This window comes from Heptranchias perlo, chromosome 3, assembly GCF_035084215.1.
Source record: "Heptranchias perlo isolate sHepPer1 chromosome 3, sHepPer1.hap1, whole genome shotgun sequence".
Lineage (NCBI taxonomy): Eukaryota > Metazoa > Chordata > Chondrichthyes > Hexanchiformes > Hexanchidae > Heptranchias > Heptranchias perlo.
Genome location: NC_090327.1, coordinates 5,158,568 through 5,183,199, shown reverse-complemented (window position 1 = coordinate 5,183,199; position 24,632 = coordinate 5,158,568). Strand labels below are relative to the sequence as shown.

The 24,632-nt window shown below is 42.8% G+C and overlaps 1 protein-coding gene across 3 annotated transcripts in view; it reads right to left on the bottom strand.

The window, feature by feature from the left end:
* Positions 1 to 1,557: 1,557 nt before the first annotated feature.
* Positions 1,558 to 24,632, bottom strand: part of LOC137309826 (transcription initiation factor TFIID subunit 4-like) — a 133,893-nt gene continuing 110,818 nt past the window's right edge. The window contains exon 15 of one of the 3 annotated variants that reach the window (XM_067977858.1): positions 1,558 to 1,762. In XM_067977858.1, coding sequence (XP_067833959.1) covers positions 1,727 to 1,762 — 36 coding nt within the window. In that variant the 3' untranslated portion in view covers positions 1,558 to 1,726. Of the gene's footprint in view, positions 1,763 to 5,729; positions 9,480 to 24,632 lie in introns of those variants that run through there. The other 2 variants (XM_067977850.1, XM_067977853.1) reach the window with 2 other exon arrangements.

Here is a 24,632-nt window from a genome sequence, read left to right as displayed (position 1 = left end):
GTTCTCCAAGGAATAGAGACGGTTAAGGGGAGATTTAATAAAGGTATTCATAATTGAGGAGTTTTGATAGAGCAGATAGGGAGAAACTATTTCCAGTGGCTGGAGGGTTGGTATGTAGAGGACGCAGATTTAAAATAATTGGCAAAAAAGCTAGTGGGGCGTGAGAATTCTCTTTTGCTCAGCAAGTTACGATGATCTCGAACCCGCTGCCTGAAAGGGCAGTGGGAAGATGACTCAATGGTAAGTTTCAAAAGAGCAAGGGAGTAATTGGATAGCTCTTTCAAAGAGCTGTCAGAGGCACGATGGGCCGAATGGCCACCTTCTGTGGTGCAAGAGTCTATGATTTCCTGAATTGACAAGCTATGATGAATGCCCACTTTTGACCTAAGATTTAAACAGAAACACAGTTTGCTGAAGTAATTGCAAGGAATATGTCGATATCCTAAGGGAGCTGGCGGATGATGTGTTGGGAGAAAAATAGCATGTGTGAGATAATATTCTTTTTACAGCAAAGCCCTTTGTTAGTGATTATCCCTCAACGTAGCTGCACTTGAAGGTACTGGTGTTTCTTGCCAACCATATTTCAACTAGTTCGAAGTCCCAGAGTAATACAGACTTCTGTGCGAGAGGTCATCTCATTCCCAACACTTCCACTTTTACCTTTTTATTTGTATATGGAACGTGGCAAGTAGTTAATGACACAGGTTAAAGCCATGATTACTATCAATTGCAATTAAACTTTGAATAGAATAAACAGGATTGTCAGAGGTACCATAGATTTTATTTTCTCAGTCATGGCATCGGCAAATCTGGCAATAACGCAGTATTATCATAGAGTTATGATATTGCGCAGTTGTCTTGTTCCACAGTTGTAGTGCGCTGAGCTCCTTCTACATCCTGAGAATTTTGTCAGAACACAATCATTTTAATTGCTGCAGGGCAATGGTGATTCTCCAGGTATTCCAGGGGATCTTGTGGTTGAGATTATTTTCTGCACATCTGCTTCTCGTCAAGGCGAGGAATTCTCCCAGCTGGATCCTGTGGAATTATGGGCCGTTATGCATTCCCCGATTTCCTTCGCCCCGCCATTGGCGGCCGTGCTTTCAGCTGTTTAGGCCCTAAGCTCTGGAATTCCCTCCCTAAACCTGTCCGCCCCTCTCCTGTCTTGTGTCAAGAAAAGACACTCGCTGCCTTGGATTGCACATTTTTTCTGTAAAAGCTTTGTCTTGCAGACCTAGGTTAGCAAAATCAGTTTCTACTGCTAGCAGGGCATCAAAATTCAGCAAACAAACTCATGACAGGCTAGGAAAAATTCAAGTCTGGTCTGGTCATTGACCAATACACATTTGGTGTAACAAGAAAGTAAAACTATGATTATGCTAATGAGTGAGCAAGTGAGAAAGAGATACATTTGCCCTATCTTAAACAAGAGGATAGGGGCAGTTATAATGCACACTTACTGCTTGTGGGTTTTATGGAATGACATACCTTACTGGGGTCTTCAGCAATGTAGTTGGGACCTGCTCATTGTATCTTGATATGACATCCATGAAATCACCAGTGCATGGATGGTGCTGGTAGCACAGAAAGTGAAAGTTGATGGAGGTATCCAAGATCATGAATGGTTTTGGTGGAGTAAATAAGGAGAAACTGTTTCCAGTAGCAGAAGGGTCGGTAACCAGAGGACAAGAGCCAGAAACCACACAAGGAAACATTTTTTCTTTCTTTACGCAGCGAGTTGTAACGATCTGGAATGTGTTGCCTGAAAGAGTGAAGTAAGCAGATTCAATTGTAACTTTCAAAAAGGGAATTGGATAAATAGTTGAAGGGAAAACATTTATAGGGGTACGTGGAAAGAGCAGGAGAGTGGGACTAATTGGATAGCTCTTTCAAAGAACTGGCCCAGGCACAATGGGCCGAATGGCCTCCTCCTGTGCTGTACCTACTATGATATTATGTGGCTGTTCTGGCTGCTCTTGGCTACACAAGAATCCAAATGCTTTACTAAGGAAGATGATGCCAGAGTCTCAGTAAAGGAAGATGTAGTTGAGATACTGGATGGGCTAACAATTGATAAAGAAGAGGTACTAGAAAGACTAGCTGTACTTAAAGTAGATAAGTCACCGAGTGTGGATGGGATGCACCCTAGGTTGCTGAGGGAAGTAAGGGTGGAAATTGCAGAGGTACTGGCCATAATCTTCCAAACATGCGTAGTTTAACCTCAATGTTGGGGAAACTTTTAGAAACGATAATTCAGGTCAGAGTGAGAAGTCACTTGGACGAGTGTGGATTGATTAGGGAAAGCCAGCACGGATTTGTTGAAGGCAAATCGTGTTCAACTAACCTGATAAGAGTTTTTCGATGAGTTAACAGAGGGTAGATGAGGGCAATGCAGTGATGTGGTGTATGTGGACTTTCAAAAGGCATTTGATAAAGTGCCGCATGGTAGGCTTATCATCAAGACTGCAACCCATGGAATAAAGGGGGCAGTAGCAACATGGATACAGAATTGGCTAAGGGACAGGAAAGAGAGTAGTGGTGAACGGTTGTTTTTCAGACTGGAGGGAGGTGTACAGTGGTGTTCACCAGGGGTCAGTGCTGGGACCACTGCTTTTCTTGATATATATTAATGACTTGGACTTGGGTGTACAGGGCACAATTTCAAAATTTGCAGATGACGCAAAACTTGGAAGCGTAGTAAAGTGAGGATAGGAATGGACTTCAAGAGGATATAGACAGGCTTGACATTGGGTGGACAAGTGGCAGATGAAATTTAACGCAGAAAAATGCGAAGTGATAAATTTCGGTAGGAAGGAGGAGGAGAGGCAATATAAACTAGAGAGCACAACTCTACAAGGGGTAAAGGAACAGAGAACTGGGGGTATATGTGCTCAAATCGTTGAAGGTGGCAAGGCCAGTTGAGAAAGTGGTTAAAAGAGCATACGGGGTCCTGGGCTTTATAAATTGAGGCACAGAGTGCAAAAGCAAGGAAGTTATGATGAACCTTTATAAAACACTGGTTCGGCCACAACTGGAGCATTGTGTCCAGTTCTCAGCACCGCACTTTAGAAAAGATGTGAAGGCCATGAAAAAGGGTGCAGAAGAGATTTACTAGAATGATTCCAGCCATCAGGGACTTTGGTTATGTGGATAGACTGGAGAAGCTGGGGTTGTTCTCCTTGGAACAGAGAGGGTTGAGAGGAGATTTGATAGAGATATTCAAAATCATGAAGGGTCCAGACAGAATAGATAGAGAGAAACTGTTCCCATTGGTGGAAGGGTCAAGAACCAGAGGACATAGATTTAAGATGATTGGCAAAAGAACCAAAGGTGACATGAGGAAAAACGTTTTTTTTAAAAAAGCACAGCGAGTGGTTATGATCTGGAATGCACTGCCTGAGGGGGTGGTGGAGGCAGATTCAATCATGGCCTTCAAAAGGGAACTGGATAAGTATTTGAAAGGAAAAGATTTGCAGGGCTACGGGGATAAGGCGGGGGAGTGGGACTAGCTGGATTGCTCTTGCATAGAACCGGGGTTTGGTGGCTAACAGAGCCCGTGGAACCATACACAGGCATTGAATCATTGCTTTCAGGAGAGTGGGGAGAGAAATATATATTTTGGGGAGGGAGGGGGGGGGGGGGAGGAAAGAAAAAAAAAAGGTCACGAGGGCAATTTGTTTAGACACATGTGATGCCAGACCCCATCAAGGTTTTGGTGATGTCAAAGGCAATGACAGATGATTCAACAAACTGTTGAAGAGCAAAGTTCTAGTGATGCAGAACACTGAACAAGATCATCAGTGGAACAGTCATGTCAAAAACTATAATAACGTATTTGGAAGATGCAAAATTTGAGCAGCTTCCAAAACGTGAGAAATTACCAATCTAAGGTTAATAGTTGGAAGGGTAAGTGGGGGCAATTTCTTAAGGACAGGGTGAACATGAGTAAATGTCCCAGGAAAAGAAAAAGGTGCAGAGGTAGAGAGGGGATCTTGTGACAACTTGCATTTATAAAGTGCCGTTAACATATAAAAACTGTTCCCAGTAGGACATTTCATGTACAAACAACTCTTTATATAAAAAAAAATTACTTGTAACCTCCCCCTTAACTCTGCAGGACATTTTAAACTCAACTTGCCCGTGTTTAAGGTGAATTATGTAGGTTACCTTTTAAAGCTTGAGAAAATACTTGGATGTCGATGTGATCTGTCATCCATACCACCCGTATCTTAACTCACAAAAGTCCCCATCACTCCTGTGCTCGCTGACCTACACTGCCATATCACGAGGCAACGCAGATTTTAAAAAATTCTCATCTTGTTATCGAATCGCTCCATGGCCTCGCCCCACCCCCCCCCCCCATCTCTAACCTCCTCCAGCCCTACAACCCTCCGAGATCTCTGCCCTCCTCTAATTCTGAGCACTTGGTCACCCCCCGATTTTAATCGCTCCACCACTGGCGGCCGTGCTTTCAGCTGCCTAGGCCCGGAGCTCTGCAATTCCCTCCCTAAACCTCTCAGTCTTTCCCTCCTCCGAGACGCTTCTTAAAACCTTTGACCAGGCTTTTGGCCACCTGTCCGAATATCTCCTTTAAACTTTATACAAACCTAGTATGGGAAGAGAGCAGGGGGAGTGACACAGCTCTTCCAAAGAGCCAGCACGGGCACAGCCAGCTGAATGGCCTCTTTCTGTGCTGTATGACTCTAGTAACATGCATGTAAGTAGCACAAAAAGTCATTAAACTAGGCTTCTTCAGCTGAGCAAGTAGTGGGCTGGACTGAAAGGTCAGATGCTTTGTTGAATAAATCCAATATGGCAGAAGCAAATTTTTACGGGTAAAATTAATGTCAAGTTACTGTAGCTTTCAAGGTTCACTAAATATCTCAAATATTACAGAGTCTGTACTGTATTACAAAAAAAATCACTGAATTGCCTTGTGCCAATAAGACGTGTCTTTTTTTGTTGTAAATAATCCCTTCTGTTGCAGAACCTTGGATTACTTTGACAATCTATGAACCTGGCACTAAGATATTTTGCAGCTAGATTACTTGCCAAAGTAAAATAAAAGACAATTTCCATTTTAAAAAAAAAAACAATTAAAAACCTCAAAACAGCAATATAAATTGTGATCAATATATTCAGAGCCACATATAATCTGGGCCTAAAGTAATTAAGTGAGAAAGAAATTGCTCTTATATAGCACTTTTTCACCACCCCAGGATGTCACAAAGCCCTTCACAGCCCAATTAAGTACTTTTTTCTTTCGAAGTGTAGTCACTGTTGTAATGTACAGAAACTCGGCAGCCAATTTTGCACACAGCAAGGTCCCACAAACAGCAATGAGATAAATAACCAGATAATCTGTTTGAGTCATGTTGCTTGAGGAACAAGTTTTGATCAAGACACCGGGAGAACAACTATGCTTTTCCTTCAAATAGTGCCTTGGGATTTGTTACATTCATATGGGAGAACAGACGGGGCCTCGGTTTAACGTCTCATCCGAAAGACAGCACCTCCGGCAGTGCTGCACTGGGAGTGTCAACCGAGATTAGGTGCTCAAGTCCCTGGAGTGGGGCTTGAACCCACAACCTTCTGACTCAGAGGCGAGAGTGCTGCCCACTGAGCCACAGCTGACACCTAATGCAAGAATCCATTTTGATAAAAATACAAGTATAACCATTCTTCATTTTCATGATTTTTAAAGTTATACGCAAAACCAAACATATATATACACTTGACATTCTTTCAAATGTTTAATAAAGATTACTTTAATATAGGGGCATCTGAAAATATAAAGAAAATTTTATACAAAATAGGTACAAAGCACCAACATAACTATGGTTATCAAGAAGAAATGTAGCTTATATACATCACTTAATAAAAATAATGTTTACACAGCATGTGCTGTTTGTAAGCCTACGTACAAATAAAGGAACCTGATACCAGTCATAATGCACATGGGTCCAAACATTCTTATATATTATATAACTTTGGCTTAAATCTCATTTTACTATTTACACCCCAGAACCAATCCTCAGCTTTATTAGGCTTAATGAGTACAAGGTGCTCTTAACAGTGTTCAAAAATGCAGGCGACATTATATGGTACAGCACGAGTTTCTCTGTAACCCCTCCTAATGGTAAAGGTAACTATGAATTGTCAGTGGCACAAAACTACTTTGCACCCATCTTTACATTATAGGATATAATATATTAAAAAAAAACTCAATGGCACCAAAATTATATCATTTTTATTGCAGAATATTCCCAGAGTTTTTTTTTTAAATTGCGAAAAAAAAAAATCCACCTCCTACTCTGATGGAAGATAAACCTAAACAATGTTACACTGGATGTGTTAGTGGCCAAATAATGTTTTGAATATAACGTTACCACGATGCTTTACATGATAGGCGTAACTTTTTTCCAAGTCAAGTCAGGTTTGCCTGAAGATAGCAATGGCGGTGGGGGGGGAAATAGAAAGAAATGTCAAAACCGACATTACACAAGGGTACCTTTCCACATGAACAAGTCATCTGGAAACACGTTCCTGTACAGAGTCTGGTAGATGCGGAAAACTGACACCTGAAATGATCCCAGTTGTTCAACGCATCTCGTCGAGAGACGTTTATAAAGTGACATCCAGCTCCTCTAGGCTTTTCTCCCAACATTCATTAATCGGAATACCAGAGTTAGGTTGAAAGCTTGTAAACCCTGCGCTATTAGGAAGTGCTCGGCACTAGTGAAGTAATGACGCCGGGAACTTCCTCGGGGAGTTCTCCCAAATCGGCAGCCGCAAGTCTGGCCGAAGATCGGTCGGTGCAAACCCTGCAAGCAGGGTTTCCGCCAATCTTCCGGCTGCCGACGGAGAGGGCCTGCGAGGGGAATTCCTGGCGTTGCTGTCTCAGCTGCAGCTGTCCTCATTCTTTCACCTATCTAACCCGGGGTGGGAAGAGAATTACAAGAATGCCACTCTCCTTTAGACGTTTGGGCAGATGTGATCATCTCTCCCTCCCCACATCATAAAAAGGATGCACCTGCTACCTTCAGTTCATCTCTTCATCAGATATTAGTACGAGATCAATAAAGTAAGCCTAGTGGCGGTGATAATTTCTGGCAGGGGTGAAAGTAAGGAACGCAATCATTTATTTACAAATAAACCAAATTCCTTCATGTTTCCAGCCATGTCTATGGAAAGATGTCTATGGCAGAGATAAACCACCTGAGAGAAAGGCTGGAAATATGAGATTATAGACTAGTTATTCACAGAATAATGTTGCTGAACATCAAGGTAAATGACCTAATCTCCTCCTTTGTTCGTTATACTCGAAATATAATAGATAAATATGTGGTATCTCCTGGATGACCCACTGGAGAAGAGCAGAGCATAGTCGCAAGCTGAGCCCCAACGCACTGCATTTCTTTCTGGGCAAGGATTCCATTCAGTTCAACCACCCATGCAAGTAACGGAATGCCTCATTACCATTAGTTGTACTTATCCTTAATAACAGAATTGAAGGGCCAACGAGGTCTCACCCTGAAAAGAACCAGCATTTGTACTGCACTGTTCCACATCCTTGCGGCATCCAAAAGCACTTCGCCGCCAATTAACTACTTTTGAAGTGTGGTCACCGATGCTATGGAGGGAAACATGACAGCAGAGTTCCACATAGCAAGGTGCTACTGACGACAAATAAATGACCAGTTAAATTGGTTTTGGTTGCGCTGGTAAGTGTTTGGCAGGATACCAGGAGAACTCTTCTTCAAATAGTGCCCGTGGACTTTTAAAGTCCACCTGAACAGGCAGTAACATCTCCAAAAAGATGGCAACTCCGACAATGCAGCACTCTCAGTACTGCACTGGGTGTGGAGCCTTAGATTATGCGCTTAAATCCTGGAATGTCTTGAATCGACGACCTCCTGACTGAAAGGCCAGAGTGCTACCCACTGAGCCAAACTAACACCTTAGTGAGTACATACCCACTTATCTGTCTGAATCTAACATGGACACATACCTCAATTCTAGTGCTCTCCGAGACCCCACCAGCCTATTACAAAAGGTGCAATAAGGTAGCAAATCTGGAATTCTGGATGCAATACCAAAACATTGGAAATGATCAGCCGCCATATACCTTGGTCCAACAAATTGACACCTGTGCTGGATGTGAACCTAAGTGTTGAGGCTTTAATCTCAGAATGGGTCTTTGCCACTATGGAATTATCAGGTAGAGTTAACACTCGAGTAGAATCAAATATAGTTGATTGCTCAAGTAACCATATCTGTTCTTGCCCCAAAGCTAAGGATATGATTTTTTGTGTGCGGTGGTGGGGAGAGATGAGAGGGGGGATTCAGCATGATTGTCAGGTGACTCAGTTTAAGACTCACTTAAGATTTGCCTAAGCTAACAATTACTGGGAGGTGTAAGGGAGGAGGAAGAACCACAGTTAATTTTGCATCAGTCATATTTGTTGGAATGAAGAACGGGGTTCCTTTTATTTTTTTAAATAAATTTCACGCTCTTCTGAAAAGCCCACACAAGACTTCCCAAAAAGCAAAGTTGTGATCAAGACCCAGAGGAAGGAGTCTAAAATAACATGAATGGTCGGGAGTAATGGAGATTTTTTTTTGCAGTGGAAGAGGAGCAAATGTGGCACTAGACTGTTCAAAACGGTTAAACTAGTCATGTAAAATTAATTGGTTTGAGCTTGAAAAGCAAGTACATACAAAAGACTTACTTTTTGGCGAAAAGCAGTGTGAACAGCAGATGCACCTGTTATACAGAGCAGGAAGAAAAGGATCGTAGCACTTCAAAAATCTCTTCAAAAAGGGAAACACATCCATGGATTTACCCTGTCGAATAGCAACATGTCCATGCACATTTAAGGGGGGAGAAAAAAAAACATTGCAAGTCATTTAACAATTTTCTGTATCACAGTTATTAGTAGAGGGTCAACTGAGAAATGGAACAATTGCAAAAGGTTAATTTTTTTTGTTTATGTATAAAATACCTCCTATACCATCCAGTTTTCTGAATCTTTGAACCAGAAGGAATTCAGTGTCACAAGTGATATTGGAAAATTCTACCTAATCAAGAATTCGGTTTCATTCTCTGGAAACAAAAATCAAAATTGTACCCGTCTATCTGCATTCAGTTTTAAAAAACAATAAGTCACGAGAGTAAACAAGTTAAGGACAATCAAGGTCTAGAGTCACAGTCTCCTGAAACAACGCATTCATTTAGCAGAAGCGTCTGTGCAACCATCATCATTTAGGGCTCATCAGTGTTTGTGCATCAATCCAGCCTATATTTCTTTTCATTTGAGATACGCTCGGTATAACATCAGCGAATGATTCGTTTCTCGCTCCTGCTCCAAACAGAAGAGGAGGTCCCTGAGATTAACTCGCGTTACTCTTTGCCGTAGGTACGTTCGAGCCATTGTTGATCCAAGACTGCCAAGTGCATTCCCGCTGCCACTTAATCCCTGGAAAGCAGAAGGTTAACTGTTGTTAGAAGGAGCGATAAGTTCAGCTGATACACAGAACACTGTAAAGTAGTAAATAGCAAGGAGGAGAGTAGGCGGCTTCAGGAGGACACAGACAGACAGACTGGTGAAATGGGCAGACACATGGCAGACGAAGTTTAACACCGAGAAGTGTGAAGTGATTCATTTTGGAAGGAAGAGTAAGAGGCAATGTAAACTAAAATGGTACAATTTTAAATGGGGGTCCAAGACCAGAGACACCTGGGGGTGTATGTACAAAAATCTTTGAAGGTGGCAGGGCAAGTTGAGAAAGCTGTTAAAAAAGCATACGGGATTCTTGGCTTTATAAATAGAGGCATAGAGTACAAAAGCAAGGAGGTTATGTTAAACCTTTATAAATCACTAGTTAGGCTGCAGCTGGAGTATTGTGGCCAATTTTGGGCAACAGAGTTTAGGAAGGATGTCAAGCCCTTGGAGAGGGTGTAGGAGATTTACCAGAATGGTACCAGGGATGAGGGAATTCAGTTATGTGCAGAGATTAGAGAAGCTGGGATTGTCCTCCTTAGGGCAGAGGAGGTTAAGAGAAGATTAAATAGAGGTGTTCAAAATTACAAAGGGTTTGATAATGTAAATAAGGAGAAACTTTTCACTGGCAGCAGGTTTGGTAACCAGAGGACAGATTTAGGGTATTGGCAAAAGAACCAGTGAGGAGAGAAGAAATTATTTTACGCTGCAAGTTGTTATAACCTGGAATAGACTGCCTGAAAGGGAGGTGGAAGCAGATTCAATAGTAACTTTCAAAAGGGAACTGGATAAATACTTGAAGGGGAAAAAATTGCAGGGCTTATGGGGAAAGAACCGAAGGAGTGGGATGAATTGGATAGTTCTTTCAAAGAGCCAGCACATGCACGATGGGCCGAATGGCCTTCTGTGCTGTCACGATCTCTTTATGAGCTAAGTATCTTATACGAAATGAGTTTGAGCAGTCTCAATCTAGCTCTACTGGATGCAGGTCATCAATAAACTGCCTCTACTGTGGCGTTCGCACTCCAGAGAGAGCGGAGAAAGGATGGATAGTGTGGGGAACAGAAGATGTCACATTGATGCAGGAGAGGTGATTTTCACAGCGTGATAATAAGGCGCGTTTATTGGGACACATACGTACAGCTTTATTCTACAGCCAGCAGTTAGACCCGACTGGGGAGATGCTTGCTGTTACCGAGTGCCTTATAAGCAGAAAATATGTCAAGAGATTCATATTGCAGTTGCACAGCTAGTTTGTCAGTTCTCAGTGGGTGATTTGTTGCTGAGAATCCACAAAATCTGCCACATTCTCAGACCGTACCAAGTACCTTTGCGTAGGAGGTAATTTTCTGATTTTTGCACTCGCCCTCCAAAAAACACAGGAATATCCAGGGCACAGTCCACACGATATCCCAAGCATCCTCGCTAAGGCCCTCTTGGGTGGGGACGTAAAATATCCCATGGCACTATTTCAAAGAGCTGGGAAGTTCTCCCTCAGTGTCCTGGCCAATATTTATCCCTCAATCAACATCACTAAAAACAGATGACCTGATCATCATCACATTGCTGTTTGTGGGAGCTTGCTTTGCCTAAATTGGCTGCTGCGTTTCCTACAAAAGTACAATGCCCACACTTCAAAAAATACTTCACTGGTTATAAAGCTTGCTGGGACATCCTGAGGTCATGAAAGGGGCTATATAAATACAAGTTCTTTCTTTGAGAGTGTGAAGTCAGAGAATTACCTCTTGCATTTTCATTAGTAAGCAGCACTCCCAATATTTTCATGGAAATTTTTTTTTGTTCATTTCCATATTTGCAAAGTAAATTTGAATTCAGTATCAAGGTGATCACCTTTACAGTTTAATACAATGGGCCCTTTTTTGAATTGTGGCTGTCAGATTTCCAGCAGTAACATCAATAATCCCTGGGCTACAGTGATCACCATTACCAAGCCGTTACTCTCCAGTTCAAATGAAGGTTACACACAAGCTACGGACAGGCAGTTGGCCGACACCCAAACCACAGTTATATTTAAAAAAAGGGCACAATTAAAATTGGACAGTGGAATGAACCACCATATTTAAAACAAGTATGATCACTGAGCATTCAAATTGAAGAAAAAGAGAAAGAAAAGGAAAAAAAAGGAGAGAAAAAAAATTGCCCATATTGTGCTTTTCATGACTGACACCCCAAACCACTTTACAGCTAATGAAGTACTTTTGAAGTGTAGTCACTGTTGTAACGGAGGAAACGCGGCAGCGAATTTGCACACAGCAAGATCCCACAGACAGCAATCAGATAAATGACCAGATCATGTGTGTGGTTTTTTTTTTGATATTGGTCGAGGGATAAATATTGGTCATTGATCATAAGCTCCTTTAAAAAGAAACTCCTGCCCCCTTCACCGAATCGAAGCACTGTACTATGTTGGGATATTTTCTTAAAAGATGGTATGTAAATCTAAGACGTGTGGATCGGAACCAGTCGGCCCCATTGACAAGCTATTCCAGTGCAGCTAGGACGCTGGCATCGGTCCAATGTGGAGGTGTGTCTGGGCACGTCCTATCCACATAAAGCACAAACCTAACCAGACCAGCTACCACCCCATCAGCCTTCTCCCAATCAAAAAACTGATGGAAAAAGTAATCGATAATGCCAACAAACGGCACCTACTAACCAATAACTCGCTCACTGCTCAGTTCATGTTCCACCAGAACCACTCGACTCCTGGCCTCATCACAGCCTGGATTCAGACAATGACGTATGAACTGAATGCCAGCGGAAAGGCAAGAGCAGCTGACCCAGACATCAAGGAAGCATTCAAACAAGGAGCCCTAGCAAAACTGAGGTCAATGGGAAAACCCTCCAGTGGCTGCAGTCAGACCTGACACGCAGGAAGACGGTCACAGTTGTCAGAGGCCAAATCACCACAGCCCCAAGGGCATTGCTGCAGGAGTTCCTCAGGGAAGCATCCTAGATTGAACCATCTTCAGTTGACCGTGTCGCCATCACAAGGTCAGGGGTGGGGGCTGTTCGCTGCCGGTTCCCGCATGCTCAACATCAGTGACAATTCATCCGATGAGGGAGTATCTCCCACCAGTCTAGCAGGACCTGGGAAACATCTAGGCTCGGGCTGACAAGTGGCAGATAATTATACTACGCAAGTGGCCTGCAATGACCATCTCAGAAGGAAAGACTCTACCGTTGCCTCTCTGAACTTCAGTGCCATCACCATTGCCATGAGCCACACCATCAATACCCGGGGGGGGGGGAAAAAAGAGGTCTCTTTGATCAGAAGTTGGACCAGCAATAACAACAGCATAGTTACAAGAGCAGCACAGAGGCTGGGTGATCTAGATGAGTGGCTCACCTTCTGAACTCTCAACGCCTCTCCACCATCTGCAGGGCCTGAAGACGGGAATGTGATTGAATACTCACCCCTCATTCTGGTGTATCCAAAAAAAAAGTCCACTTGATCAACACCGTTACACCACTGTGCTCAGTATTCACCCCCTCCGCCACAGTATGTACTATCTACAGGATGCACTGCAGCAATTCCTCGAGCTTACTTCGACAGCGCCCCCCAGCCCTACAAACACCACCATCGAGAAGGACAGCAGCAGCAGCAACAACTTGCGGTTATATCGTGCCTTTAACCTAGTAAAACTTCCACAGGAACGATTATCAAACAAAACTTGACACCGCGCCACATAAGGAGATACTAGGACAGGTGACCAAAAGCTCGGTCAAAGGGGTAGGTTTTAAGGAGCATCTCGAAGGAGGAGAGGGGTAGAGGGGCAGACGGGTTTAGGGAGGGAATTCCAGAGCTTAGGGCCTAGGCAGCTGTAGACACGGCCACCAATGGTGAAGCGATTAAAAAAATCGGGGATGCGCGAGAGGCCAGAGTCGGAGGAGCGCAGAGATCTCGGAGGGTTGTAGGTCTGGAGGAGGTTACAGAGATAGGGAGGGGGCAAGGCCATGGAGGGATTTGAAAACAAGGATGAGAATTTTAAAATCGAGGCGTTCTCGGACCAGGGGCCAATGTAGGTCAGCGAGCATAGGGGGTGATGGGTGAATGGGACTTGGTGTGTTACAGCAGTAACATTATGGGAACACCACCACCTTCAGGTTCCCCTCCCATTACATGGGTGTATATCATCCCATCATCACTGTCAAAATCCCAGAATTCCTTACCCAAACACCGTCGTATGGGAGCACCGTCGTCACAAGGACGGCAGCGGTTTAAGGACAAAGCCCACCACCGTCTCAGAACAATTAGAGATGGGCATTAAATGCAGCCTCACCAGGGTTGCCAACATCCCAGAAACAAATATGAAAAGATAAATTTACAGCGGTATGTACTTAATTACTTAAAAAAAAAAATTCCACAACTCATCAAAAATGTCAATTATTAAAAATGGCACACAGAATGGTTCTTTGTGCACCAATAAGGTTAACAGCTTGGATTTATACCATACCTTTAATGTAGAAAAACATCCCAGTGTTTCACAGAGGCATAAACATTAATAAAATGAATGCTGAGCAAAGGAGGAGATATTAGGAAGAGTGACCAAAAGTTTGGTCAAACAAGTGGGTTTTAGGGAGGGTCTTAAAAAGGAGGAGAGGGAGGTGGGGAGGCGGAGGGCATTCCAGAGAATAAGGCATGACCACTTACGATGGGGGCAAAAGGAGGGGGAATGCACAAAAGGCTAGGGTAAGACTGGAGAGTACTGAGATTGGAGAGGATAGATGGAGTTAAGGTACCGATCAGCTAGGATCTAAGTGAATGGCGGAACAGGCGCGAGGAGCTGAATGGCCTACTCCTGTTCCTACGAGAGGCCTCAAAGGGATTTATCCTCAAGAATAAGAATTTCAAATTGTTGGGCGACTGGGAGCCAATGTAGGCCAGCAAGGAGTGATGGGTGAGCAGGACAGCGTACAGGCAGCAGAGCTTAGGATGAGCTACAGTTTATGGCGGGTGGGAGCAAGGCAACGAGAGCATTAGAATAGTCGAGTCTAGGAGGCGACAGGCATGGATGAGGGTTTTCAGTAGCAGACGAGCTGAGGCAGGGTGGAGACAGGCAATATTCGAGGTGGAAGCAGGCAGCGTTTGTTATGGAGAGGCTGTGCAGTTGGAAACGGAGATTGTGTACAAAAGTACGACATCAAGACATACAAAAAAAAGGGATTGTCCGATATCAATGCCAAACTGTTTGCTGTTTGAAATGTTCTTTACAGCAATTTCTTGGGTAAATAATGAACCACATTTGGAGCCTATCACCTGGCAGCTACACATGGTAAACGTTCTGCATCAATATGTTAGGCACTAAAAATCCAACATCAATTGGAACAATTCACAAAAGGGGATCTGCCAATGGCAAAGCACAGAGAGGTCAAAGGGATCCCATACGATGAGAAGCTGCACAAATCTAATTTCATCCATTTACAAAATTACATGAATTCTTTTTTAAGCAGTCATATATTTTGGATCTAGAAAAATTGTACATGCAACAAGTTATATTTATACACACACACGCAGGATCGTGTTTAAATATGTAAATATCTATGTGAGCACATTTCACAATCAACGCCTATAAGAACCATCTTTCATCGACCAATGCAAAAACATTAACTGTCTAGCTTTGGGCTATAGCTTCTCTGGTAATTCGATGGGATTCTGGGTGATGACTGAATTTATGTAGATCTAATTGAAAGCCAGAGTATGTGGTCCACTTTCAGCCCCAAGGACAATTTCACCAAGCCCTCAGGTCAACAGATAAATAGTTTCTGGGAATTAATCGCAGGACAAAAGAAACGAGCTCGGCACAACGCATCGCACTTCATTTGTGCAAGATTTTGCTCGCTACGGAGCTCAAAAGATTGTAGTTCTTCAAACACCTCTGGCGGTAAGAGGGAGGCTGTTGATAATGCCAGGTCGCAGGTAAAGCACGCACCAAAGGAAAAGGTTACAGTTCAAGCCAGGGGAGCCACGTGACTAACTGGAATGCGGTCAAAAGAAAATTGCGCTCCGCACCACAACTGACAGCACAGGGTTGAAAAGGAGGTCATTCCAACAGGATGCAGTGAAAGGCCCAAGGCAATGTTATAAATGAAACACAACCACTGGGGATTTTCTGTAACCCAATGGTGCTGTCCTTTAACAATCCACAGTCATCGCCCGAACTTCAGGGACAAATGGCAGCAGTTTTTAAAAAAAAATGCAGCCATTAAGTCCTGGTAATAATTTCTCAAAAATAACCCGGGGTGGTTAAAACTAATACACTATTCTCTACGACACACTATTGCTTTATTGTTCAATTCAGAACTGTAGACCATCTTTTTAAAAAAAAAAACGTTTTCTTTAATGAGGCGGTGTGTTAATCATGACAAATATAGTCCCATCATTAACGAGTCCACAACTGGTACTTTACAACACTTACACTGGGGGGGGGGGGAATAGAAAAAAAAAGAAACCAAAATAAATCTAAGCTTACTGAAGACATTCAAGACTTCAGACTGCGGAGCTTATTAAAACTTACAATTCAGGCCACCAAAAGAATTTCATTAAGTTCGGCATCAATCGTGCAGCAAGAAGGGATTCAATCAAACCCTGTACAAAGAGCTTCAAATTAAGGATTCTCTTTACCAGTTCAAGAACTACAAGCTTGAGTGAATTAAATCAAATGGTCTCTTCCCCTCCAACCATTAAGTGAGCACTTCTTGCAAGGTCTAGTTAGAGGATTCAAAAAAAATAAATGGGAGGTGATACTCTATCAGCTTTTGCAGCATAATGAAAGCACAAATGCCCACTCTCCATCACAATTCCAAATAACGTGAAGACTAAACTCTCTCATCGTTCCTCATCGCACGCTGCTACAACTTTACTTTTAAGACCTACTTTACCATACAGTAATATAACACTAGCGTGTAAAAACTTGCAGCTCAAAGATGCAAGTTATGCATCACATTATACGGTAACTATTCGTCATTTTTCGCTCCTCTCAAGCGCCGACTCTCACAAATGTGTGCTGGCAGCCTTGTGGCACCTCAACCTTCTTGCAAGAACCTGGACAGCAAGTACCTTCTGGTTATTCACCGTGAAGGGCATCACAGCTGGCTGACCCCCCTCCCCCAGCCGACCCCATGCACACACAGAATTGGGCTCAGCTGTGATATCCAATGTCCACGCACTCGTACTTTCCAATACACGTCACTGAATACTGATCAGGTGCAAGAGTCTTGGCTGATTTTTCCTTTCCTATGGTGCAGAGGACAACTAAAGCCTCCCAACTGATGCTCCAACATAGTGCACTCTTATTCTTAACCAGGTAATGCACCAAGATCAGGGCACACGTTCCCCTCCAAGTCACACACCATCTCAACTTAGAAATACATCACCGTTCCTTCATCATCGCTAAGTCAAAATCCTGGAATTCCCTACCTAAAAGCACTGCGGGAGAACCTTCACCACACGGACTGCAGCGGTTCAAGGCGGCTCACCACCACCTTCTCAAGGGCAATTAGGGATGGGCAATAAATGCCGGCCTCGCCAGCGACGCCCACATCCCATGAAGGAATAAAAAAAGCTCACCTGTATAGCGGATTTGAAAGCACATGACTTACAGATCAGATTTCACTAATATTTTGCATCTTTCGCAATTTTATAAACAGACACGAGCGAGTAATGTGTGAAAGTATATCGTGAATTGGAGAGATGGAATGTTTTCAGTTATTCCAGTTAGTGTGATGGAAACTAATTCATGCATAATTATGCTGCTAGCGAGAGTTGAAAGGGATACGGTACATAATGCATTTCTAAAGGTGTTAATCTCTCGAGCTAAAATTCATTTGTATCAGCAAAATATTTGATTGTGGGCATTCAGCTCATCTAGTCTTTTGATGTAAAATTGATTGGAAACCAACCAATGAATCAGCAATATTTCACCAGACATGATAAAAGCCTCACACTGAATTTTAAAATAGGCTTACATAGAATGTACAGCTCAGAAACAGGCCACTTGGCCCAACTGGTCCATGCCGGTGTTTATGCTCCACACGAGCCTCCTCCATCCCTACTTCATCTAACACTATCAGCAAAGGGTTAAATTTCAAAGTGAGCATCAGTTTAGATTTTACAAGTTGAAGGAAGGCTTCTAGTTGGCTACATCGCGACAGCTCAGCATCTGGTTCCCATTTATTTCAGAGTTTAACAGATTTTACACATGGTCCAGAGATTTGTCCATGCAAAATTGATTCTTACTCAATACTTGATTCGAACTACCACTTACAAAATGCACACAAACACAATCTTCTACTTAACAGCAACAAACAACCCCTAAAGTCTGACCAAAAACTCTTATGAAAAGGTTTTTTAAGACTGGGCTATTACAGTAGATTAAACACCAAAGGATGCTGCAGGACTGAATCTTGCACTAAAGTTCTCATCCGCCCAGCAACAAATGAACAGAGCAAAGAACATGCCAGTTTGTGCCAGTAGAGCTCATTTCTTCATCTCACTCACCTTCCCGTTTCCCAGTGTATAGCCCCCCCCCCCCCCCCATTCTATGGAGGGTGCTGTTTAGTCTAAAGGATGAAGACGTTAGCCCCTCTGCTACAGTGTTCCCCACCCCACCCACATTATATTATTTCAGCACATCCTCCAGAAAAGAGAAGGCTGACGGGTGACCTGATAGAGGTCTTTAAGATTGTGAAGGGGAACGATAGGGTAGACGTAGAGAAGATGTTTCCGCTTGTGGAGGAGTCCAAAACTAGGGGTTATAAATATAAAATAGTCACTAATAAATCCAATAGGAAATTTAGGAGAAACTTCTTTACCCAGAGAGTGGTGAGAATGTGGAACTTGCTACCACAAGGAGTAATTGAGACAAATAGCATAGATGCATTTAAGGGGAAGCTAGATAAATATGAGGGAGAAAGGAATAGAAGGGTATGCCGATAGGGTGAGATGACGAGGGGTGGGAGGAGGCTCGTGTGGAGCATAAACACCGGCACAGACCGAATGGCCAGTTTCTGTGCTGTAAATTCTATGTAATTAATAAATGCATTAATCAAAACAAGAGTATGCTATCTACTTAAACATTTATTTTTATAAGTAAAAATCTATAAATAATTTTGCATCTGTAGTTCATATTGGCAAAGAAAGATTTTTTCTTTAGTATATGATGAAAGCATTTATAAAACTAGTTTTCTCCTCCTTTTTGTACTTACTTCGCAATTTAAAAAAAAATTGCGCTTTAGTTTTTACATTTCTTGTTTTTCTCTCTCCGTTTAAGATGGTGGATCTCGCAACAAACAGGGGGTAGGGGATTAATAAGATTTAAACTAGTGAGTAGGAATATTTCTTTGAAAAAGTAGCTTACCAAGGAAGCAGACAAAAACAGTAAGTACTTCCCTTCCTCGGGTAATGATCTCCTTCAATTCCTACTCTTACCATCCCTCATCATTTTCTTCAATAACTTAAAACAACTTCATTTCAAATGTAGGCTCATATCGCAGGAGGCCATTTGGCCCATTGTGCCTGCTCTCTGAAAGAGCTGTCCAATTAGTCCTACTCCCCCTCTTTCCCCATAGCTCTGCAAATTTCTCTATCAAGTGTTTTTCCAATTCCTTTTTTGAAAGTTATTATTGAGTCTGCTTCCACCGCCCTTTCAGGCAGCGCGTTCCAGATCATAACAACTCGCTGCGTAAAAAATATTCTCATCTCTTCATCCTCCCATTCCCCCCCCCCCCCATTTAAATCTGTGTCCTCTGGCGACTGACCCTCCTGCCAGTGGAAACAGTTTCCCCCTATCCACTATTTATATAGCACCTTGGGATGTTATATCACGTTAAAGGCGCTGTATAAATTTAAGTAGTTGTTGTTAACTAATCTATCAAAACCCCTCAATATTGACCACCTCTATTTAATCTCCCTTTAACCAGATCTGCTCTGAGGAGAACAATCCCAACTTCTCTAGTCTGCACATAACTGAATTTCCTCATCCCTGGTAAATCTCCTCTGTACTCTCTCCAAGGCCTTGACATCCTTTCTAAAGTGTGGTGCCTGGAACTGGACCCTAGATGGGGTCTAACCAGGGATGTATAAAGGTTTAGCATAACTTCCTTGCTTTTGTACTCTCTGCCTCTATTTATAAAGCCCAGGATCCTGTAGCTTTAACAGCTTTCTCAACATGTCCTGCCACCTTTGTGCTTTGTGTACCTGAACCCCCAGGTCTCTATGTTCCTGCAGCCCTATTAAAATTGTACCATTTGCTTTATTGTACCTCTCATTTTCCTTCCAAAATGCATCACTTCACACTTCTCTGCATTAAATTTCATTCTGCCATGTGTTTGCCCGCTAAGAAAGTAAGATTTGAAGGAAAATAAACCAAAATATCACCCTGACGTTGACAGCATTGCGAAATGGAGACTCTGTTCTACTTTCACCCACTAACGTGGCATGGGCAAGGAAACAAGACAGATGCCTGGGTGACTGCAATGCTGGGAGACTAAGCTTATGCAACATTATGAAGACGGGTACACCATTCAGATGGCTATTGATATCAAACCCAGATGCGTCTTTGTTTGAATAAGGTTTTGGACAGGAGGATACCAGCCGTTAATGGATATCTAGAAAACATTGCTCTGGCAGGAAAAGTATTCCCTGAGCAATCTGAAACCTAATTCCTAAAAAAAAAATTAAATTTCCTGGGTTGGTTCCATCTCTGAAATCTCCAGCGTTACCTGGAGGCCCAGCTGTGAAAACGAGGGCCCTCCAATTTCTTGATCTCTTCCCCCACCACCACCCCCCTAGCCACGCATCTGTGAAGGCAGATGCAGGAAGATGCCAGTGCCATAGCTCAGAACTCTCCCCATGTAAAAAGTCAGTCAGCGCAGCACACTGACTTTAAAATGTTACTTAAAACTAAATTTAATGGAAACACATTTCTGCTCATCATACATTTAGGTTGCAGGTCTGTCAATACAACATTTCTGCTTAAATTGGGGAAACCACCTGGCATTCATTGTTTAAAAAAAAAATGGATTTTACATTGTTGATTATTCATTCCAACATCAAAAAGACATGTGTAAAACTGAATTCATCTCGATTCTTAATCCTTAACATACCGTAGACAGCGCTTCAAAGGCTGCACAGCCCATTAAGAGAAGGAAGAAAGATGTTCTCTTCAAGTAAAGCACATCAGCTCCTCTCAGCACATGCATCTTTCTGCACCTCATCAGAACAGGGTCTAGTTTCTACAAAATTAGTCCTTCAATCTGACTTGTATCTTTGTAATTCTGTGTTCGTTTTTTTTTAAAAAGTGTCAGCAGTACAATTGGAATTTTGTGAGTACAAGAATTAAACAAGTTATTACTTGTGCAATAAATGCCATTTTTTCAGGATTACTAGAAGTTATTACGAACAGTAGCTATACCGTTGGACAGAGTATTAATCATGAAATAATAGGAGCTTGTAACAAAGGAAATGCAGTCATCGTGGGGGACTTTAATCTGCATATAGACTGGGCAAATCAAATTGGCAAAGGTAGTTTGGAGATGAGTTCATGGAATGTATTCGAGACAGTTTCCTAGAGCAATATGTCGTGGAACCAACCAGGGAACAGGCTATTTTAGATCTTGTATTGTGTAATGAAATAGGGTTAATTAGTAATCTCAGTAAAAGAACCTCTGGGGAAGAGTGATCATAATATGATAGAATTTCACATAGAGTTTGAAAGTAACGTACTTAAGTCAGAAACCAGAGTCTTCAACTTAAATAAAGCCAGGAGTCGCACAACACCAGGTTATAGTCCAACAGCTTTATTTGAAATCACAAGCTTTCGGAGCTTTGCTCCTTCGTCAGGTGAGTGAAGGGTTGCATAAAGGCACAGCATTTATAGTCAGAGAACAATGCCTGGTGATTACAGATAATCTTTCCAACTGCCCTTTATCACACCTCAGCAGAGAGATAATCACAGCAATCAAAGGAGTGAATGGTGTTCAGACAGGTTGGTCAGGGAAACATTACAACCAAGAATACTGAATACACAAGGGGTCAAATCACAAAGAGACAGAGACAGAGAGACAGAAAAATCGCACAGACCTCCTCAGAAGACAAACATGGGACACAACCAACAGAGTACCCTTCGTCGTCCAGTACTTCCCCGGAGCGGAGAAACTACGCCATGTTCTTGGCAGCCTTCAACATGTCATCGATGATAACGAACACCTCGCTAAGGCCATCCCCACGCCTCCACTACTCGCCTTCAAACAGCCACCTAACCTCAAACAGACCATCGTTCGCAGCAAATTACTCAGCTTTCAGGAGAACAGCGCCCACGACACCACACAACCCTGCCACGGCAACCTCTGCAAGACATGTCAGATCATCGACACAGATACCACCATCACACGAGAGGACACCACCCACCAGGTACATGGTTCATACTCCTGTGACTCGGCCAACGTTGTCTACCTCATACGTTGCAGGAAAGGATGCCCCAGAGCATGGTACATTGGCGAGACCATGCAGACACTGCGATAACGGATGAACGGACACCGCACAACAATCGCCAGACAGGAGGGTTCCCTCCCAGTCGGGGAACACTTCAGCCGTCAAGGACATTCAGCCTCCGATCTTCGGGTAAGCGTTCTCCAAGGCGGTCTTCGAGATACACGACAACGCAAAATTGTCGAGCAGAAATTGATAGCCAAGTTCCGCACCCATGAGGACGGCCTTAACCGGGATCTTGGGTTCATGTCACGCTACATGTAACCCCACCTGACGTAGAGTCATCCAGACTCAAGTTGTAGTTGGCTTGTTCTCCATACACAGCGAAAAAAAGTTATCTGTTTTTAATACAACTGGTCATTCTCTGTCTCTGTCTTTGGTGGTTTGACCCCTTGTGTATTCAGTATTCTTGGATGTAATGTTTCCCTGACCAACCTGTCTGAACACCATTCACTCTTTTGATTGCTGTGATTATCTCTCTGCCGAGGTGTGATAAAGGGCAGTTAGAAAGATTATCTGTAGTCACCAGGCATTGTTCTCTGACTATATATGCTGTGCCTTTATGCAACCCTTCACTCACCTGACGAAGGAGCAAAGCTCCGAAAGCTTGTGATTTCAAGTAAAGCTGTTGGACTATAACCTGGTGTTGTGCGACTCCTTACATTTGTCCACCCCAGCCCATCACCGGCATCTCCACATCGTAAATAAAGCCAATTACATAGGTATGAGGGACGAGTTGTCAAAGGTAGATTGGGAAATTAAATTAAAGGGTTTGACAGTTGAAAAGCAATGGCAAACATTTAAAAGAAATATTTCAATATTCTCAACAAATATACATTCCATTGAGAAATAAAAACTCCATGGGAAAAGTGATCCACCCGTGGCTAACTAAAGAAGTTAAGGAGAGTATTACATTGAAAGAAGGGGCCTCTAATGTTGCCAAGAGTAATAAGCCTGGGGATTGGAAGAGTTTTAGAAACCAACTATGGACGACCAAAAAAGATTGATAAAAAGGGAGAAAATAGAATATGAAAGTAAACTAGCAAGAAATATAAAAACAGATTGTAAGAGCTTCTACAAGTATGTAAAAAGGAAGAAAGTAGCAAAAGTAAACATTGGTCGCTCAGAGGCTGAGACAGGAGAAATTATAATGGAGAAATCAGGAAATGGCAGATGCATTAAATATTTTGTATCTGTCTTCACAGTAGAAGGCACAAAAAGCATACCAGAAATAGTGGGGAACCAAAGGATAAATGAGATTGAGGAACTTAAAACAATTAATATCACTAGAGAAAAAGTACTGGAGAAACTAATGGGACTAAAAGCCAACAAATCCCTGGACTTGACTGCCTACATCAGAGGGTTCTAAAAGAGGTGGTTGCAGAGATGGTGGACGCGTTGGTTATGATCTTCCAACATTCTCTAGATTCTGGAACGGTCCCAGTGGATTGTAAGGTAGCAAATGTTACCCCGCTATTCAAGGGAGGGAGAGAGAAAACCTGGAAATACAAGCCAGTTAGCCTGACATTGGTTGTCAGGCAAATGCTGGAATCCATTAAAGGAAGTGGTAACAGGGCACTTAGAAAATCATATTAGGCAGAGTCAACATGGTTTTATGAAAGGGAAATCGTATGTGACAAATCTATTAGAGTTTGAGAATTGTAACGAGCAGGGTAGGTAAAGGAGAGCCAGTGGATGTAGTATATTTGGATTTTCAAAAGGCATTTGATAAAGGGGCCACATAAAAAGGTTATTACAAGGGCAGCAGGCACATGGGAACACCACCTGCACATTCCCCTCCAAGTCACACACCATCCCGACTTGGAAATACATCACTGTTCCTTCATTGTTGCTGGGTCAAATTCCTGGAACTCCCTACCTAACAGCACTGTGGGAGAACCTTCACCACACGGACTGCAGCGGTTCAAGGTGGCAGCTCACCACCACCTTCTCGAGGGCAATTAGGGATGGGCAATAAATGCTGGCCTTGCCAGCGTCGCCCACATCCCATGAACAAATAAAAAAAGGTAAGGGCGCATGGTGTTGGGGGTAATATATTAGCATGGATAAATGATCGGTTAAAGGACAGAAAAGAGTAGGGATAAACGGGTCACTCTCAGGTTGGCAGGCTGTAACTAGTGGGGTGCCGCAAGGATCAGTGCTTGGGCCTCAGCTCTTTACAATCTATATTCATGACTTAGATGAAGGGACCAAGTGTAACGTATCCAAGTTTGCTGACGATACAAAGCTAGGTGGGAAAGTAAGCTGTGAGGAGGACACAGTCTGCACAGGTTAAGTGAGTGGGCAAGAAGGTGGCAGCTAGAGTATAATGTGGGGAAACGTGAGGTTATTCACTTTGGTAGGAAAAACAGAATATTTTTCTAAATGGTGAGAAACTATTAAATGTTGGTGTTCAGAGAGACTTGGGTGTCCCCGTACAAGAAACACAAAAAGTTAGTAAGCAGGTACAGCAGGCAATTAGGAAGGCAAATGGTATGTTGGCCTTTATTGCAAGGGGGTTGGAGTAAAGAGTAAGGAAGTCTTACTACATTTGCACAGGGCTTTGTGAGACCTCACCTGGAGTACAGCATACAGTTTTGAACTCCTTATCTAAGGAA